The sequence below is a fragment of the Stenella coeruleoalba genome (genome assembly GCF_951394435.1).
Source record: "Stenella coeruleoalba genome assembly, chromosome: X".
Classification (NCBI taxonomy): domain Eukaryota; kingdom Metazoa; phylum Chordata; class Mammalia; order Artiodactyla; family Delphinidae; genus Stenella; species Stenella coeruleoalba.
The window spans coordinates 107,158,258-107,179,453 of record NC_137152.1 but is presented as its reverse complement, the minus strand read 5'-3'; the positions used below and the strand labels follow the sequence as shown (position 1 = coordinate 107,179,453).

General features: G+C 39.9%; 1 protein-coding gene across 1 annotated transcript in view; it reads right to left on the bottom strand.

The window, feature by feature from the left end:
* STK26 (serine/threonine kinase 26) overlaps positions 1-20,732 on the bottom strand; it is a 64,977-nt gene extending 44,245 nt beyond the window's left edge. The window contains exons 1-2 of the mRNA XM_079910296.1: positions 20,610-20,732; positions 20,357-20,507 (exon numbers count right to left, since the gene is read on the bottom strand). Of these exons, the coding sequence (XP_079766422.1) occupies positions 20,357-20,398 (42 nt within the window). The 5' untranslated portion in view covers positions 20,399-20,507; positions 20,610-20,732. The remainder of the gene's footprint in view (positions 1-20,356; positions 20,508-20,609) is intronic.
* Between the last annotated feature and the right edge of the window lie 464 nt (positions 20,733-21,196).

Below are 21,196 nucleotides of genomic sequence, written 5' to 3'. Positions count from 1 at the left end.
TAAATGTCGGCTTCACCATCTGTATAATGAGGGAGAGAGGTGGGCTCAGGGAACTGTTAAGTCCCTTACTGTTCTGACACTGTGAATTAGTGAAGCATTAGAAGCCAAATCCCTTTGTTCCCCTCCTTCTATCACTAGCAGTTGCCAACTCTAGTTTTGAAGCAATCATTAAGGTAAGGGATGAACTGGCATTGGCCACATGGCCAACTCTACAGTGGTATACAATGGCTCAAATGAAAAGTATATACTATCCCATTGTTCCAGTAAGAAATTTAGAATTAGAGTAGGCTGCATTCAAGTTCCAACTCTCTGATACTATAATGAAGCAGGCTCAGAAGCCAAGGATGGATGGATAAAGAGTAGCAGAGTGAACTACAATCCAGACTGACCTCTGGCCCCTCACACTGGCCATGGCCCATTATACATGAGCGACTGCTCCAAGGAAGACAAGGGGAGCCAGGAGTTCAGCTCATACAGGACCTAAGGTTATATTCGTCTTCCTCTTCTTTTAATTGTAAATTCATTCAGAAAGTAAAGTGGCATGCAGAAACGAATGCAGTTATATTTGCCCATATACAGAACTAGAACATCCAACAAAACTAAAGGACCAAAGGGAAAATTTCAGGGATATCTTACCATATCTCAAACCCAATGTTTCAGTAAGTAGTAGCTTAGACGTACAAACAAATGCAATGTTCCACTGGGGCACAATTCTACTTTCTTATGTTTGAGCCTTTAGGCCATGCCATTTTCGCAGTCAACAACACCCTACATCTCCTCTGGAAATCCACATCTCTAATTAAAACAAACAAACAAAAAACCACCTTCCGAACTCCCCAGGGGAACCTGATCACCCAAACAAATTCAATTGTTTCACCCTCTGCCCTCCCACAGCCCTTTGCTAGAGCCTCCATTACAGCACGCATTTCATTATTTTTGCATTCTCTTTCATTGCCATGACTTTTCTATTGCTATTTTCTAATGAGTAAGCTCATTGAGGTTGGGGCTCTATCTCACTAAGCACCAGGTACCCTCACAGCACCCAGTACAGTCCTTCGTATACTGTGGCTCTTGAATGTTTTTAGGGTGCTTACCTGGGGGCCCTCCTAAGATGAAATCTTTGGCATGAGGTTATCCTTCCATTTGCAATTTGAATTGACTTTCAGTACAAGGAAGATTACATTCAATAAACTGAAGGATGTTAAAATAGATATGAGATTCTAAGTCAATCCCTACTCTCACATGTGATTGACATAATAAAAACTTTCCAAAGTGACAACTTTGAGTTTTTTCCTTTCTACTGGGGAGCTCTTTGGGTTGCAAAACAGCAATTCTTTTTTTTTTTTACATCTTTATTGGAGTATAATTGCTTTACAATGGGGTGTTAGTTTCTGCTTTATAACAAAGTGAATCAGTTATACATATACATATGTTCCCACATCTCCTCCCTCTTGCATCTCCCTCCCTCCCACCCTCCCTATCCCACCCATCCAGGTGGTCACAAAGCACCGAGCTGATCTCCCTGTGCTATGCGGCTGCTTCCCACTAGCTACCTATTTTATGCAAAACAGCAATTCTTGAAATAATATGGAGCTATACTCTAAGGAGAGTTGGTAGGAACCATACACACAAGGATGCACCTCAGTGGCATATGGAAATCTGATTCTGGAAGCACATCTGTAATCACTATTAAACAGAGCCACATGACTACTGTATGTCCTAGAGAGTCTCGCATGATGTCATACATTAATGCAAAGATAGAGGCCTCAAAGAGCTACAGTCTATGTATCACTCTGCCGAACATTTCTTTTAATTTAGTTGGGCTGAACACATATAGAACTGCACAATTCGATCAAGGATCGGGTTTAACCATAAACATTAAGGTTAAAGTTAAAGGGATTATTACTGACTAGACAGGATACTGTATAAATATGGCTTGGGATTGATAACAAGCTCTAACTATAAAATACTCATTTGGAAAGGAAGACAAGGCTATACAATGAGAGGAAGACAAAGATTCTGCTAATACATAAATGATAAAACGGGCCATTATTTAATCAAACCCACACAGGGCACTTTAACATGATGGACACTGAGAGCCTCATTTTATGCTATCCATACTAGAGGCAAAATTAAAGGATGTCATTCTAGCACTTTCAGAAATAAACACCTCTGGATAGAATCTAAGGCAGAGGCCCCTTATAGCAAATATCAAACTATCACGGATAATGTTATAATGAATCTTCAACACACTTATTAAAATGCATTGAATTAAAACAAAATTGATTTGCTCACTGTCTATCTTCCTTCTCGATGTGGAACTCCAATTAAAATCAATAGGTTTGAAACTTGTAAGCACAGCACTAAATTATTAACACCATGAGTTCTTTTAGAAAATTAACACTGAAAAAGTGGAATTTTACATAGACTTACCTTTTCATTCTTCATGAGAAAGTGGTTGCAGTATAATTTCCTTCCAACATTTCCCTCTTTAATCAAATCTATACTTTGAATGAATTTAATCAAATAGTATTTGCAAGGAGTTACCCAATGGAATCTTAGGACTAAGGAAATTTATCTCTTGGGTCCTGCTGGCTTTAACATTCTTTGATCCCAAGAAAATGATACCGATGGCATGATGTGTCAATAGCAAAAATTTTAATCTTGGCCAGCCCTAAGAATGGAGCAGAGAGGAGATTATAGAATGCTCTGAAAGAATGTTCCCTAATTTCTCAACAATCCATTTCCCACTTTTCATTTCCCCAAAGTGAAAAATATCATCACAATGTGTGTTTATGTGTGTGTATGGGTGCATGGCTAAAAGAATAATGTTTATTATTTTTTACGACCTATCTACTTCTTTAAAAGAATTGGAGCAGTGCATTAATAAATAGGAATGCACTCAGAAACGAAGTAAAGTGGAATGTGTATGTGTAACTGTTGTACCTGAAGACCTAAGCTAAGAAGAACTACTACAAGGGAGCATAAAGTAGTTCTGTGCCCCGCACCATGATACACTCAACATATATGAGAAATCAGCTCACATCAACAAATTTGTTACATTAACAAAACAGGGTCTGGATTTCAACATCCTCACTGATACGGATTTTATCATCAGTATTCCCTTTCCTTTGCACAGGGGGTACCAGTTCATTTGAAAAAAAGAAGTCCTAAATATTGCCACATTTCCAGTTTCCCATAGAATTTCAGCTTAGAGAACTCTTCTTCTTTTTATTATAAATTAATCTCTGCCTAGAGTTCATCAGCTTTTCCTGAACTAAAGTTTCTCAAACCCATCTCCATCCTACCCTACACCCCACCGTCAATAACATTTGTGAATGTTCTAATCCCTATCCCTAAAGGTACAGATTCATCAGTTTTTAATCCCCATTGATCTGTGCTGACATTGCTGAAATCTATTCATGTCACCAAAGCACAATATTAGAAAAATAAATTTTCAAATAAAGGGGAAAATGCTACTGAAATTATGAGATACCTACTAATATGAGTTGAATTTTTAATTTTTAAGAAATACCATTATAAACATAAGGCTGCTTACATATTCTCCATAAAACCATGGCTAAGGTAATATATTTTAGTCGTTGGAATAGATGGTCCTGTTCACTTTGCAATCAACTTAACGAAACTGTAATTCTCCAATAAGGATAATCAACATCCAGTACCAAATTTGAATACATGTACAAAATCTGATTTTGTCCTCCAAAAAATATGCTATACAATCTGTTTAGAAACTTTAAAGGACCATAGGATTTTAGAACTGGAAGTGATCTTTATAAAATACTTGGCGGTTTTGATTTTATAATGAGTGATTTCTAGCTGGGGATGGGGTGGGGGGGGCAATGACAAACAAGTAACCTCAGGATGCAGACAAATGGCAAAGTTCCTTAATTAGTTTTCGAACTGCCATAGCGAAAATAATCTTGATGAGCAATTCAAAGTAATTAGAATGCTTTGAACAGTATGCTACCCAAAAAGATCTGTGATCTACAACTTGAGCTGACTGGTACCCTATCATTTTACAGCCCTAACCAGAGATAAAGTACCATTCACCAAACAAATCTTTATGGCCCTCCCCAAAAGGACCCACAGAAGATTTTGAAAAACACAACCTTAGAAGTCCATTTGTCTTTTCTTGTCTTGCCTAATTTCATTCCCTTCCTTTCTTTCCCTTCTTCCCACCCAGTCTTAAAGCCAGCTCAGCCATCCAGTGATGCCTTTCCTGACCATCTCAGAAGCCTCACTTGACTCATCCATCCTAGGAATTTCTGACAGGTTAGTAGGGAGCCACTGAAAGCTTTTAGCAGATGAGTGAAAAAATAAAGTCTGTGTTTCAGGTAGTTTCATTATTTCTGCACATTGCCTTGGAAAGTTGTCAGCACAGCTTTCCAAGTGTATTTAGTGACAGAGGCTAGAATGGCATGATAAAAGAAGGGATGATGTCTGACATTTCCCAAGAAAAAAACACTGCTAGAACTTCATGATTAACTGAATATGGAGATAAAGGAAATCAGCAGCAAATTACAGATAATGCCTGCTGGTCTTTTTCTCCCTTGATAATTTTGTGATTGACCAATATATGTTTTATGGCTGATGGCACCTCTCCCACTAAATCAAGTAGTTAAGTGGCATTTGGTAGAGCCTAATTACTTCATATGCTATGATCTAATCATTTTAATGCAGTTTTGATTAAGTACTATTCTCCTTACTGCTGACAAGGTACCTGAGATGCTAATTGTAGGGTGAAGACACTTATTCAGTACAAGGAGGAAACAAATGTGATTATATCTGACGCCTAATTCTCTCTATTCACTTTCCTTCTCTAATAGATATAGCTCCTTAATTTAAAATAGTGATAAAAGCAATCAATGCCCTCCCTCATAGTCCTACAAAATTCAGTCACTTTTATTTTTTTGCTATAGAAACTAAGAAAAATATTAAAATATATTTGTATATACATACACATAATTTATCGTTCATTTTCTGTTACCAACAGAACTTTCTATATCACTCAACCGTTAAAATTTTTGTCTAGAAAACAAATAAAAATGTATTTCCCTATTAACTATGATCTGGAGTCTTTCCTTGAATTAAGCATTACAATAATGGGACCAATATACAAGTCAGTTACCTCAAAAAGAGAAACTTTCCTATTATCTTACTGTATCCCTAATCCCAGAGAAAATACTATATAATGCTTCCTTTTTTTAGATCAGCAATTCTCAATGAGGTTCCATGCCCTAAGACAGGGCTTGGCAAACTTTTTCTGTAAAGGGCCACGCAGTCAATGTCTTAAAGGCTTTGTGGGCCAGGTACAGTCTCTGGTCTCTGTCATATATTCTTTTTTAACAACTCTTTAAAACGTAAAAAAAAAATTTCTTTTTAGCTTTCAGGTTACACACAGACTGCAGGCAGGATTTGGCCCTTGGCTATAGTTTGCCAACTGCTGCTCTAAGGAATCTACTGTGTGTAATAAATAAACCCCTCTCTAGTGCATCTAGAATGGTTTTAGTTGTGTCCTTCTTGGGAGAATTGAGAAAACATTAACTCATACCATTGTCTCTGTTTTGTGGTGCAGAATGACAATTGCAATTGAGAAAGGCTGCATTAGATTAACAAAGCTCCAAAAACACTACTGGAAGAAGGTGATCATTATTATTTTTAAAAAATACAGGCATTCAAAAATATTTACAAGGGAGAGGGGAAAATGCAAAATTTCAAGGAAACTTCCTTTTGTACAAAACATAAGCCAAACATTACAGCCTTACTACCTCTTAGTAGAAAATTAATTACACATAGTAGAAAAGTAATTACACATTAATTGCCTCAGGAGAAAATTAATTACATCCAATTCAAAATTTGCTTGGAATGAATACGTGATCTCTTATCTTTTATAAATAATAGCCTAGGTCCAGACTCCTGAGCAGAATCCCCAAAGCTCACAGTTTTACATTTGAGGAGATGTGTGCAGGCATTATTTCACAGTATAAAGGAAGAGAATACACTACATTCTTCATTCTAGTAATTAGGAGAAGACAATTTAGTGTCCTACTAGGAAAAAAGAATTAAATTCTCAAACTTTGGAATCACTCGGCCATATTAAATAAGAATATTCTTTTACAATATATGGATCATCTTTTGAGTTAAAAGGGTTTTTAAAAAATCATCTAAAACCGTGCTTTATCTTTCAATCAGGATCATACTTACACTATGACTGCACGACACACTGCCATTAAAGAATAACACACAAGAGTAATCAAATTAAATTGTTTTGGGTTATACAGATTGACTCTCCCCAAAAACCCAGGCACGTGGATGGACAATGGGAGAAAGCTGTCTCTATCCTGGAAAGTGGGGAGGGGGCTGCAATCCCTGGGCAAAATACAATGTTGTTGTTGGTTTTTTCCAAGTATGAAGACATTTATACCTTTTAAACTATTGGAAAGTTAAAAGCCAACAATAGAATAATATAGTATTTGGTATCCATAAGTCTTCTTAGAAAAAAGTAATTGGACTACAAACTTCTCTAGAATTCTTCTCCCAGCCAAGACATAAATCAAGTGGTGCTAAAAAGTGATTAAGCAAACTTATTTAAAAGTAAATCTGAGATGCTACACAGCCTTGAAATGCTCCAAAAAACTGTTTTAATCATTCCCTGAGGGAGAATTTTAAGGCCAGAACCTACTGGAAAAGTAACAATCATATTAATTCCAGTCATTTGGAAGAAAGATTTCTTCTCTTTAGCCTCCCCTTCCCCATCCCCAAACAACAGTCCAAATTAGTCAGATATAATCCAGTGATAATCTGGCACTCTTCCTTGTTAATGAAAAGTATTCATTTTGCCTACAGAGGGAAAAAAAGGCCACCCAAAATGACTCCAAGTGTCTAGAAACAATTTATTGGTGCAGTACACACGCCACCAAAATTGCACATCGTAAACAGAAAAGCAGCTGAAATCACCATCCCTATGATGTCAGCTCTTCCCCCTGATCTTTCACAAGCTTTCTCCCAACCACAAAAGACTCTTTACATTTTCTTGCCATAACAAGTCGATTACGTAAATGTAACTTTTATCACAGAAGTCATAAGCAACAAGAAAGAAATGAATTACTATTACCTCCCCAATTTCCTTTTCTGTTAGCTTTTTCTCCTCTCTGCAGAAAGTAGAGAAATTTCCCATTCTAAAAAATATAGAGAGAATTCTCAATCTTTAAAGCAAAAGACTACTTTTTCCCTTCCTAGGAAATACTGTCTTTCTCTTCTTCCAGTGTCCAACACCTTTTCCCTCACCTACATTTTCTGTCTGCTCATGAGCAGCAGAAATCCTCTGGTATTATGAAATTCTACCTTCCCAAAGCACGGTTTACACTGCAGCCTCCAAAACGATGCCTGAACCTCAGCACATAGAAGAGCCATAGCAACAGCGGTGATAGTTTTTTTTCACTTGCTATTACCAGAAATCACAGTCCGAAAAGATGACGATGGAGGTGTCACCTATGCTAAAACCTGATTCACTATTTAACTAGTTAAATCCCACGTTTTCATTTTATGTACCCTTTGGGAAGCCTGTGACAGAGTAAAAAAAAGATCTTTCAGTGACAGTCACCATTTTTCATGAAGAGATAAATAGTTAAAAAAAAAAAGCAGCTCTCCTGTATGAGATTTTGTTTGCCACTAAAACAGAATCCAATGCCCTAACCCCCTCCATTCCCTATCACCTTAGAATCTAGTGTAAAGTACCTATAACAATTTTAGCTTCAAAATAAGAGCTTAGACAATGATCACAAGTTTCTGTTAACCAGAAGTCAGTTGTATACTACTCACATGCCTCTGATTTTACTAATAGGTAAACAGATTTATATCTATCAAAAGCAGTTCCTTTGATGCAATGATTCTCTGTAAGACTATTCTACGGGAGAAATTAAGCAGAGAATTGAGAATCTTGATAAATATAATCCTACGTAATGTTCAATCCAATTCTAATTCACTAAAACAGCTTAACACTGGTACTGAATTTCATTAAAAGTTGTTTTCCATGACCTGTTTCCTGTATGGAATAGACTGCTGTGAGTCCAATTTCTTTAAGGATAGTAATAGTTTAAATATTAAAGACAGAAAAAGGAACTAGTGATGATAAAACTGCAACGTGTAAAATCCTCATAACACTGTTATGTATTTAGTCATAGGTACATATATGCATATGTATTTACCTTTTATAAATACATATTTAAAGATTTTTATAAATCTTTCTAAAGGTGGTAAAGAACTCTATATAATAAAAATATTTAGCAAATCCATGGATACCATAATTTTTACTGAGTACATAATTTTTACATCAATTTTACTGAATTCCTTTTATATGCAGACCTTCTTTTTTTTTTAACATCTTTATTGGGGTCAGACCTTCTTAAATGACATTACCAAATCATCATTTTCTGCTTCTTGAACTTAGTGACCATCCTATCTTTTACCCATTTTTATTTTGACAATGCACTTTTCTACTTTTTAAAATAGTTATGTCTAAATTTGGTACAGCTGACTAAAAACTCTACTGGCCAATGTTGAGCCTCATTTTCTTGAATAGATCAAAAGTGTTTTCAAACACAAAATACACTTCATGTACAATATACATTTCATGTGCATATACACACAGCCCCCATCAATTTTCCCCAATGAAAACTTAATTTACCGTCCAAAATAATGAAAAATGGGTCACGAAAGTAACTAAGTATCCTGGAAAAGAGATAGCTACCCCAAAAGAGGTGAGAGGTATAAGGTAAACATATCAGAATTTTACACCCAAACAAGTTGTATTGCCTAAAGGGGGAGAAAGTCCCCTAGGTACTCAAGGAACTTATTTTAATGGTAATTAAACATCACCTAAAATGTGTTTAGAGGTACATTTCTACACATGTTTTTGAACATCCTCACTGGTGGCACATCTTCGATTCTGAAGGATAATTTCGGTTTTGTTAGCTGTGTGTTCATTTTAGAAATTGAAAAGTGACTTAGGTCCAAGACTGGTGAATGAAGTGGGGAATCAAGTTTGCTCACATTGTTTGGTGTTGGCAAACTCATTAAGTAGGCCCATTTGCTTCTCTTATTTTCAGTTCTAATCCTTTGTTTAAACTGAGCTCTGAGCTTTCCTACATGGCACCTGTTGGCAAATGGCAATACATTAATCTGACAGGTATAGAGAATATTTTAGAGAGCAGAAGCTGGAGTCAGAAAGGCCATTTAGGAAGTGGTTTGATATTTCCTTAATGATTCAGAAGTAACTTCCTCTCCCCTCCAAGAATTTCCATATGTAAACACAAGGTGGCTTTGGAATATGATAACTTTGAATGGGTATTTTTGACATAATAGTAGCTCAGAGTTATTACATCCGGGTTTTGTTGGGGCGGGAATACAGAGTGAGGGAAAGGGATTCTGTACAACAGAATTGATGAGATGTATCAAAATTGGAAAAAGTCTTTAAAATGTCTATCTTTGGGGTAAATGGTGCCACTTACTGGCATTTAGGAAATTGGCATTTTATTTCACTTTAGCCAAACTGCATTTTCACAAGTATAAGCATAAATAGATTTCATGTTCTTAATAAAAGTGTTTGCATTTGAAGAGCATTTACTGAGCTGTCAAACGTACCTGGATCAAGGAGCACAGAAGTGGGTGACGGCGAGATTTTGGAAGCTACAAAACTTAATACAAAATTGAGTTCAGCTTCTTGGAAGGACGATTGAAAATCATGTTATTTTGATTTCTCACAATTTCATCTACTATGTCTCTCCATGTAGGACCTCCCATCTCCATCTTCACTGCTGAACAAACCTGTTACTAATTGCTTCTGCTTGGTTGTGTGGCCAGTGCTTCAAATTCAAGTTTTAAAAATAACCCATTTTCTCCCAAACTCGACAATATCTTTGAGTCTTTACTCTCCCATCATGTTTTTGCCCTTCCCATATCCAATTAGTCACCAAGGTCTGTCAAGTCTTCCTTACATGGTGCTCAGAGTGGTCCCCAGACCAACGGAGCAGCTGGGAACTCATTAGAAAGGCAAATTCACGGACACTGCAGACCTACTTGAATCAGAAACTCTGGAGGCAACCTAAATGTCCATCAACAGATGAATGGATAAAGAAGATGTGGCACATATATACAATGGAATATTACTCAGCCATAAAAAGAAACAAAACTGAGTTATTTGTAGTAAGATGGATGGACCTAGAGTCTGTCATACAGAGTGAAGTAAGTCAGAAAGAGAAAAACAAATACCCTACGCTAACACATATACATGAAATCTAAAAGAAAAAAAAGGTTCTGATGAACCTAGAGGCAGGACAGGAATAAAGATGCAGACGTAGAGAATGGACTTGAGGACATGGGGAGGGGGAAGGGTTAGATGGGACGAAGTGAGAGAGTGGCATGGACATATATACACTACCAAATGTAGAATAGACAGTGGGAAGCAGCTGCACAGCACAGGGAGATCTGCTCGGTGCTTTGTGACCAACTAGGGGGGTGGGATAGGGAGGGTGGGAGGGAGACGCAAGAGGGAGGAGATATGGGGATATATGTATACATATAGCTGATTCACTTTGTTATACAGCAGAAACTGACACAACATTGTGAAGCAATTATACTACAATAAAGATGTTTAAAAAAAAAGGAAAAGAAAACAAGAAACTCTGGAGGTGAGGCCTGGCAATCTGTGTTTTAACAAACCCTCCAGGTGGTTCTGATACATGCTCAAGCTTGACCATCACTGCCCTAGATCACACCCTTAACAGCTAAAGCCTGGGCTATTACAACATCCACTTATTATATCTAGCCTTTCCCTCTCCAACCCAGCCTGTTAGGTTGGAAGCCTAATGTAATCTTCCAAAAACAGACAACGAGCCATTGCTTTCATCAGTTCACTTTCTTGATTAAAAAACAACAGCAAAAACAACAACAACAACTTGCTGTAGACTGAGTTAAAAATAACTGTCTCAGTCTGGCATTCAAGGCCTTTCATAATTTGGTCCTAACGTAGTTCATGGCAACAAGCACCTACCTCACACCTCTGTTATGGAAGGAACCTTGTGTGTGTCCCTTTATGCCTTTTCTCCTGCCTGTCTCCCACTCTCCTTTAAGGGTCTGTTCAGGGATGTCCTGCCTAGAAGCAAGGTAGTGCAGTGACAAAAGCACAAGTGCCTAGCATAAAGGCATTCTATAAATGATAATTCCCTTCCTTAGTCTGATGTTCCTTGGAATGCTGCTATGTCAGTTTCTATCACATTTGGGATTCATTACTATTGCTCTGCATTGTTAGATGCCTAAATGTGTAGATGTCTAATCTCTTCAGTTTCAGTATAAACTTCTTGAGGTCAGGGACTCCTTTGTGCTTTTTGTATCTCAAAGACAGGTATCAAGCACTATGTCCTACACAATGTGGGTCTTCCAAACTTTGCTGCTAATAATTTTCTAGCTTAAATCACACCTAGCTGTTTCATGAAGACTAAGCGTGTAAAGACATTAAACCTGGATCACCAGCGTCCAACTTGGGAAAGTCTAATATATTACCATTAACTGACAGGCACATAGGAAGGCTCAGAGCAAAGTTCAAACAAAGGATTTGAAATAAAACTAGAGAAGCAAACAGGACCCTAATTAATGAGCTTGCTAACTGTTCTTCCCATGGGGTTGGTAGCACTTAAAAAGCATACATTTGAAATATGCTTCTTTCCCTGAGGCTGCTAGACACACTGACTGTAGTCTCCTTAACCACAAGAGGTCAAAGTTCTATTTTCTATCCCTATACTTAGTAGCATGTGTGCATGCTTTGCTGATTGGTTTCTTTTATGCTTCTACTTAAAGTTAAGGCAGGCAGCAGGAAATTGAGACCAGGGAGGCCAGAAACTTTCCCAGCTCTAGGGGGCAACAATAATGATGAACCTAGCTCTGGGAAGAAATTATGACTTTATGGTTTCTACTGGCTCAGCTGCCCCAAATTTTCTTGCATTAATAACAACTTATGCCCCACTTGATTATCTATGTTGCCCATCCCTTCCCCATCACCCACTGCTATGTTATTTATACTATACTGCAGCAAGCAGTTAAATCCTAGCTTAATATAACATACTGTAAAGTGATATGTCCCAAAGCCAATGGCTTAATGGAAAGCCGGGGGAGGGGGATGAAAAGGCACTAACAGAGCAACTCAAAAATGCATTTTCAAAGAAAAATCTGGATGCGTCTAAATGTCCTTGAAGTCTTTACTCCACCTGCCAAAAATTCACTCCTAGGATTGTGTTACTAGGCACTATTGAAATCTGGTAGAGTAATTCACTAGTGTGCTTAGAAATTCCCTAACATATCTAGTATGGTATGGATTTCAAATCCAGTAAAAACTTCATTAAGTTGATACTGGGAAGCTATTTCTATAATCCAAAGCAACTGTTATTCTTCAGCTAGACACTCTATTGTTCTGTAATAAACAAATTGAAAAATTCAATGATAGTTGATTTGAACCCTACTTTTTTCAGTCCTTTACATTTTAAATTGATAGGGTTTTACAGATTTCTTTTCCTCACTTTTTTATAAAACAGGTGAAAGGGGAAGAGGGGAAAAAATACCACTACGAACACACGATCTCTGTTACAAGGATCTTAAAGAAAGGTTGAGAAGTTTTTATCTGTAAACATTTTTCACGAGAAAAAGATAAAAACACAATGCCTTGGATTTCCTCAGCAGCACATTCTTGAAGGTACTTGATCAAAAAGGAGGAGAGTGGACATTTTTAAAAAGATAATTAGAATATTTTTAACTCTTACACCTAAGCTGTCTATAGTTTTGTTTACTCTAGTCCCCAGGAAGTATGAACCACAATTTTGTTCATATTTTGCTAGAATATCCAAAGCTGTCATACCAACGGCTAATCCAATATTTTAGGACACGAATCATTCTAATCCATGATCGTATGATAAACGAAGGAAAAGAAAGGCCAGCGGGCTGCGGTCAGAAGTATGCTGGAACAAGTCCAGAAAAGGCTGAGGGAGAGTATAGCTCTAACCCCAGTAAGGTAAATGCTGGTGAGAGGTAATGGGGAGAGACAAGCAGGAATAGAGGAGAAGGATGGGATCTGCTCTGCACTAGGTTTCCTGGTTTCTTTGAATGTGCATTTCAGAAGATCTGCTTGAAATATATGGGATTTGGGGGAGGGACAACAAAGAGGATGATGGGTAGAGTTGGCCAGCAATATGCTCTTCTGTTTTTAAATATAAATTTGAAGTCATTTTCCTATTGGAGAACTCTTCCTATTTCATAGGATTGTTGAGAGGAATTAGTTAATATCTTATTTAAATGTTTGCTTTCTGTGGTCCCTACCATATAACACCTTGGTCTAAAGTGGCAGATGACCAAATGAGAAAGGTACATAAGATGGAATGAAAATTTTAGCTGTGCATATTTTATTGATTTTTGTTCTTTTAAAAATGAGTTACCTCATGGCATTCCTCCAGAGACATTGTTTTATATGTACCTGTGGTAGAAATTCTTTGGGTCTTAACTACAAGAAATGAAAAGGAGTTTGTTGCATCACACCTAATAATAGTGTTAGTTTTTGTTCTCCTAACTCTGCTTTCTAGCAACAAATGAGTAAAACCACGACTCTTTCAAAAGATACAATTCATTCAAAAATTATCACCAAGCAGTTTGAAATTCTACTATTATATTTCTTTTTAAAAGGCATTACTTCCTGTAACATGTGAACATCCAGGGGAGAGGTCACATAGTGAGCCATTAATCAAAAACACCTTAATATCAGTGAAATGTATCAGATTCTTTCTAATGTGACGGCTGGGACAGAGAAGTAAAGAAGTTTCTTTTATTTATTTGTTTGTATATTTGGGGGACGGGGGAACAAAGGGAAGGAACAAGAGGTTATTTCTCCCAAAGTCATAAATTTTTCTGAAATCAGCCCTAGTTACTAGGAAAGCAATGAGGGCTCCTTTTTCTCTCAAAGGTCTTGCAAGATGAGAATGAGAGCTTCAGTGTGTGGACAGCTGATTAGTTACAAGTATATTTTGTTAGACCTATTACATGTAATATATTAAAATCATTTTACTAAGTATAAAATGTCTACATTGTACACACATAAATTAGCCTTCATGAGCTAGAAGAATTCAAGCATTACACAATATATTTACAGAAACAGAATGGAAAAAAGTCAGAAAAGTCTAGTCTATATGTACTGCACTCACTAGCCTACACTTTTACATATAATTCATACCTAACGGTATAAATAAAAGTAAGATACATGGTCCCTGCTTTCAAGAAATTTACAACCTAGTTTGGGAGACAAGTATAACATATATAATTAGGGAAAATCTAAGGCAGTATATAAATCAAGGACTGGACTGTCTGCTACTGACAAGGGATATAACAGGTGCTTGGAAATGGGAGTGATTTCTGTAGCCTGGAACATTCAGAGAAAGTTCATGGGGAAAGCAAGATGGAGACCTTGAAAATCAGGTAGCATTTGGCCAGTCAGTGATTGCTGAATTGCAACTGGCATGGTAGAACAAAAGGGATTTCTTGTTGGGGAGTAGAAATAACTAAGTACAGATCTGTAGAGAGGAGCCAGATAACAGAAAGTCTGGAAAGCTGAGCAGGAGACTTTGGGTCTGGTGGTGGTGGTATGTGTGTGGGTGTTTTGGGGGGGTGGGGAGACTGGATTTCAATAGAAAAACATGGGTTGTCAAGCAGGAGTGAGAGGGGATAATGACAGTGTTTTCATGTGATTAGCCTAGCATTGTTCTGTAGGATGAACTGCCCACATACATCATAACACCTTTGATGAAGGAGTTCAAAATATACTCCACAGATGATAGCTAATTCATCCTAATAGCACTCACTGAGGCAAAGGAAATGCAGCTTTTATTATTCCCCATTTTGTAGATGATTTGCTCAAGGTCACTGAATAAATGAAAGGCAGAATAAAAAAACACAGTATCACAATGTTCAATGGTTCCTAGGTACCAGCTAAATTATATTCTCTCATTTTCTATAACTCAAGCAAGGGAGGTACATGATGGACATTTGTCCTCATGTGCCACTTTTAGACCCTCATGAGTGTTCAAGGCACATGTCCTACCATGCCCAATTCCTGTTTACTCTCCGTTCAGCCCCCAGCCTGCTTACCCCATACCCTGCAACTACCTCCAACTCTCCCAGCTCACAGTTGTCTTTGATTATTCTGTCTCAGCTGCTCTTCTGCCACTATCATTAGCATATTCAACATCTCTGAATATGCTTCCCACCAACGAGGACAATGGTTTGGCTTTATCTATGAGTGCAAGCATTGCTCTCTACCTCTTTCCACCTCAAATTGCAAAGGTGATCAGTCCTTTCAGAAGGTGGAAGGAAGGTAAGAAGCCTACATACTAGATTCTGACACCAAACTGAATTCTTTCTCCAATTTAGGTTTCATGATGAGAGTTAAATTAAGAAGTCCCCCCACCCCAGTTAACTCCTTCCCGATCCTGACACATTTTCTCATCCCTCCATGCTTTTTTTTTTTTTTTTGCGGTACGCGGGCATCTCACTGTTGTGGCCTCTCCCGTTGCTCTGGATGCGCAGGCTCAGCGGCCATGGCTCACGGGCCCAGCCGCTCCGCGGCATGTGGGATCTTCCCGGACCGGGGCATGAACCCATGTCCCCTGCATCGGCAGGCGGGCTCTCAACCACTGCGCCACCAGGGAAGCCCCCCACCATGCATCTTAAGTCACCCTTCCTTTTCTTACAAGCCAACCCTCCACCTATGCTTCCTGCCTCACAAGGGCCCTCACTTCCACATGCTCTCTGGCATTATGACCTTTCCCTCCTTGGTGGCTCCCACCCTTCAGTTTCAAGTAAAGAAACTGGCATATAGTAAATGCTCAGTAAATGTCTGATGAATGACCAGAGCTCCAGATCTATATCTTCAAGTATTCACTGGACATTTTTAAAAACAGCTTTCCTGAGGCATGTTGAGATACAAAAAAAATTGTACATATTTAATGTATACGATTTGATGGGTTTGGACATATGTATACACCTTTGAAACCATCACCACAATCAAGATAACAGACATACAGCTCTACATTTTTATTTTGTCATCCCACTGTTACCTCGAACTTCACAAGCCTAGAACAGAAATCATTAATGTTCTACTGGATCTGGCTCTTCTCCCTGACTTTCCGATTTCTTTTGGATGTACCATAATTGTCCCGGTTGCCCATATTCAACATCACAAAGGCTTCGATTCTTCCTCCTGTAACTAGCTAATTACAAGTCTGGTAATTATATTTTCTACCTCATAGTACTAAGCATAGGGAAGGCAATCAGTCAATGCAAGGTCCATTACATCTGTACAGATATGAATACCTTGTTGAAATAGTCTCAGTAGATCAAACTGCCTCAAGTCTCTCAATCCTCCAGCTCATCCATTCAACCAATCTTAAGATTTCTCTTCCTATATACAACTTTGTTTGTTGAGCCTCCCTTACTTAGAAATGTTTAGTGGCTAGTCTGAAGGCCAAAACCCTTCCCTAGCATTCAAGAACCACCATAATCTGGACGCAGTCAAGTTTTCCAATCTTACCCCCTATTATTTCTCTAGTGTAATTCTTCATCATAGGTCAAGTGATTTTATCCGACGCCCAAAGATCGTGTGCGTGCACACACTTGCTCAGGGTATTTCCCTGCTTGGAAATGCCCTCCCCAATATGGATCCTAAAAATCCTTTGGGGGCAAGCCTTCAACTCTTCCAGTCAGCAACTTCTATTATAGAGTAAGTATCACAGATTTTGCATTATTTGATATTTCATGTGCTAGATTTATCTCCCCAACAACATTTTAAGATCTTTAAGGGCAGACATCATGTAGTATACTTCTGTATCCTTCCCAGAACCCAGTAACTAGGTTCACCAATGCAAGGCAATGTTTTCCAACTCTTAGATAAAAGTCTCCAATAAAGTGTTCATTAATCCTTAAACTTCATTTCCATATCACATCTCAAATAACAACCATTTACAAACTGTACCACCCTGATCATATTTAAAGATACATGAAGACTAATGTTTAAATTCTTTAGCAGGAAGTTTAAAAAATTCTTTCACAAAAGGCATAACACAAAGCATAACATAATAATACTTAGTACTCTAATTCAACATTTAACCTTATTCTCCCACCCACATTTTATGAAAGATTTAACACCCAATTTAGAACACTTGTCTTCATAAATACTAATGCAGGTTCTAAGGGGAAATATCTTAAACTTAAGTATGATTTACAACTGAGAACTTCAAAGAAAAAACATGTTTTAAATCATTAAAGAGTAAATATTTGAGTGGAAAGAAACAGGTTTATTGGCTTATTTTTTTAAGTTGTGCTTTAAATATTTTTCAAGAGTTTAGCTCCTGGTATGGAAAATTAGTTATATACTAGAGAAGTAAGCACAAATTAAGTACCCAAAAAATTCATACCCTCCACATTTGGTGTAATATGGCAAAAAGTTCATTACCACAATATTAAGAAATATTAACAATATGAGTCTGAATAACTAATTCACAAGGAAGGGTTTGAACTGGACCAAATCCTGGGTTTTCTTTCGTCACTCCAAGTTTCTTTTCTATTTTAAACTAGTGGCAACAGAAATTTCTTTGTTTGAAAGTCAGGAATGCTGGAAGTCTTAAGTGATAGAACAGGTAGCTCGACTTCACGTCTCTCCTCAGGGGGGAGAAAAACACTGTGGATAAAGTAAATTTGTTTTTATTTCTGGAAAAATCATTTTTTCCATCAATCTTCATAATTCCCTAAAATAAACTGTTAAAAAGTTATAGGCCGGTCGACCACTTCACCCAGATTTGTGGAAATACTATACATGAATTTCAAGAACACATGGCTAACTCACGTTTTCTTACTACTCTATAGGTCTAAAAGTTGCCCCTCTTTCACAAAACTCGAGGAGAATTCTACAAGCTCGTGATATATTTCTGCATCTCATCTGCAATATTTTTAAACAAAAGAATAGTCAAAGTAGTCTAGGCTCAAGAGTCGCACTGCATGCCATCAAATTTATTTTTAGGATACTCCACAATTTTAAAAGTGGAAAACTTTTGTGTTGCACCAAATGCATAAGAACCACATATACAAAGAAAATGGAAATAAGAAGTTAAGAATTTACCATTTCATTCAGACAGAGAAAATGACAAATAAATATTCCTCTCCTCTTTTCTAATATTGAGATGATTGCCCTCCCCAAATCAGGGTAGACAAAGTAATCACAACTTTGGGCAGACATAAAGTGAAAAGCAGAATTTATCTTTCAAAATATGTGATTCACATTCTAAACCACCTTAATTAAGATTTTAAAATTCAAGAGATAGGGAACTCAGATAATGAAACAAAGCAGGGAGCCATAATAAATACTGAACAGCAAGCAGTTCCTACACCATATAAATCAAATAAAGACAAATCAAATAAGGACCAGAAACCATATAAATCAAATAAAGTCAAGACAAATGAAATAAAGACCAGAAACCATTTTCTCCTCAGCACACAGAGTTCCCCAGAATCACAAACTTGATGAACGGGAGGCACTCAATCTGCTGACGCACGCACGCAGGCAGCGCGTGCACACAATGGAGAGAGAAGTACCGAGACCCTCAGAGACAAACTACACATCCGTAACGTTCTACTCTTCACAGAATGGAAAGGAGAGCACGGTGGGAAAAATTTCGCACTTTCTTCCACATCAGACAGAGCAAAACTGTAGTTAGTAATGCAAATTACTAATTCTCTTGATATAATCAAAGGCAGAACTGAATGAATGGGGTGAGGGGCAGTGGCTGGGGGAAAGAGGGAGGGAAGGAGGGGGGTGGCGTGAGAAGAAGGAAGTTTGAGGCATTTTGTAAAGCTTGAATGGATCAACCTATAAAAAGGCCCTAATATTTCTCATTTCCCTTTTTCTTCCTTTCTTTTTTATTAACTACACGGCGACTTCCTGGGACTCAACCCAGACTTGCCCTATATTTAGCTAAAAGGCCTGGTGCTTAGGAGACACAGGCGTCCTAGGTCAGATATATGTCCGACACAAACGGTCCTTTTGGGGGAAAGTATTTTAAAAGTCCCCTTTTTTGTGTGACCATGCATCAAATGTAACCAACTGCTTTTTTAAAAAAATGAATTCCATTAATTAATTAGTAAACTGAGGCCCCAATCCATAGCACTTTGATTTCTACTAGAAACATAAGCTGTTTACTACTCTAAACATTTTTTCTGAACGTAGAAAAAGTTTGCTTTCACATTTTTAGAAGGTAATGAGGCTTAAGTGTTTCTAGTCTCTGACCTATTCATAAATAGGTTGTTTAGGCTGTCTAGCAAAGGAAAAAAAATAAAATGTGAACGCTTAAAAGTCAGTAAACTTGGATAACATTTAGTAGATAGCTTGAAATGCACCGATTTAAAAACATAACAGCATAAAAAGTGTGTGGCCATAGCTTATTTCTTCTTCAATAAAATGAAAATATAATGGGAGAGAGCTGGGAAGATGTCGAGTAAAAAGTTGGGTCCCAGGCAAGTAGTCCCTTGTTCAGGACAAAAAGCTTCCTTTAACCGCATTGCAACAGACCTCCTGTGGGAAAGGCAGGGGGCGGGGCGGGGGAGTCATCACCTCCGCTACTCTAACTTAGGACCCTGCATTTCTCACGCCACCCTATGGGCTGGACCAGGTTGGGGGAGCGAGATACAACTTGGCCCTGAAGCAGCAGCACCAAAAGGGGAAAAGAAGTCACCTCGCTCTTTGCTCTACGCATACAGGAAGAGCCCAATTCAAAGCCGCCACCACCGACACCCCGTTGCCTTGCTCCGCCCCAACTTGTGTCGTGTGTGTGTGTGTGTGTGTGTGTGTGTGTGTGTGTGTGTGTGAGGGGGGAGCACCACTTGCGTTTTACCCCACGATTTCCGAGACACCTCCATCTCTCCCAAGTTAAGTGCTCCCACCTCCAACCCCCAACCGCACCACGCTCAGCCGGCGCAGGTGTCTCGCTCCGGGCTATTTTGTGCACCCCCCCCCTCGCCCCCCAGCATCCCCACCTCGCCGCGCCCCCAGTCCCTCCGCGCCCGGCCGGCGCAGTGCACCACCTAGCTTACACGCCGGGAAACACTGAGAACGCTCTTCCCGGGTCACCTGGCCGGAGCGCCCGGCCCGGCTTCGGGGAAGCCCTGGGCCGCCTCTCGTCGCCCGTGCCCAGCGCGGAGCGCGCCCCCGGCTCCCGGGCAGTCACGTGGACGGCGGGGGAGGCCCGGGCGTCCTCACCTGCATCCCGGGCACTTGGACCGCCACCGGTGAGTGGGCCATGAAGGCGAAAGCAGCTCCGCGCGGCTTCGGCGGCGGTGGCGCCTTGGGCTCCGACTGGCTCCTCCTCCGGGGGTAGGTCGGCGGCCCTCCCAGGCTTTTCGACCGGGGCCTGGAAGGACACATACGAGTGGGGTTACGGGGCGGGTGGCGCGCGCGGCCCGGGGACGGGAGGTGGGCGGTCCGCGGCGCTGCTCCCCGAGACTCAGTCTACCTTTCTGGCGCCGGCCCGCCGCTGTGGCAGCCGCCTCAGCTGCTGCTCCCCCTACTGAACGCTGGGCACCGTGTGTGGCGGTGGCCGGGACCTGGGCTCGAGTGATGCCGCTCGTCTGCTCCTCGCCGCTTTAGGAAGAGGAGGTGGAGGCGCCCCAGCCACCCGCCTGCTCGCCGGGCCGGGGAGGCGGTTGGGGGCGGTTCCGCCGCTGGCCCTGCCTCCGCCCTGCAGCCGGGCGGTGTCAGGAGAGCTAAGGCTCCGCGCAGGGAAGGGGCTCGGCTGGGGTGGTTGGAGCCCGAGAGGAGGGAGGCTTTCCCGGCCCACGGAGAGGAGAACCCGCGGCCAGGGGGGCCTGGAACACGGCTCGGCCTGGAGAGAGAAGGGAAGAGTTCGGGTGACCCTCGGGGTCCGAGGGCGTCCCGGACGCGGCCACGTTGCAGGCAGGCGTGCAAGGGCTCGGGCACACGCGGCCTCGCAGAAGTCTTGAGTTGAAACTTGGCGGGTGTTGGAAGTCCTTCTTGACTCCCCGATCTGGTCGAGGGCGGGGACGCAGAGAGCCGCCGAGTCGGTGGACCCCTGCTCTTTCC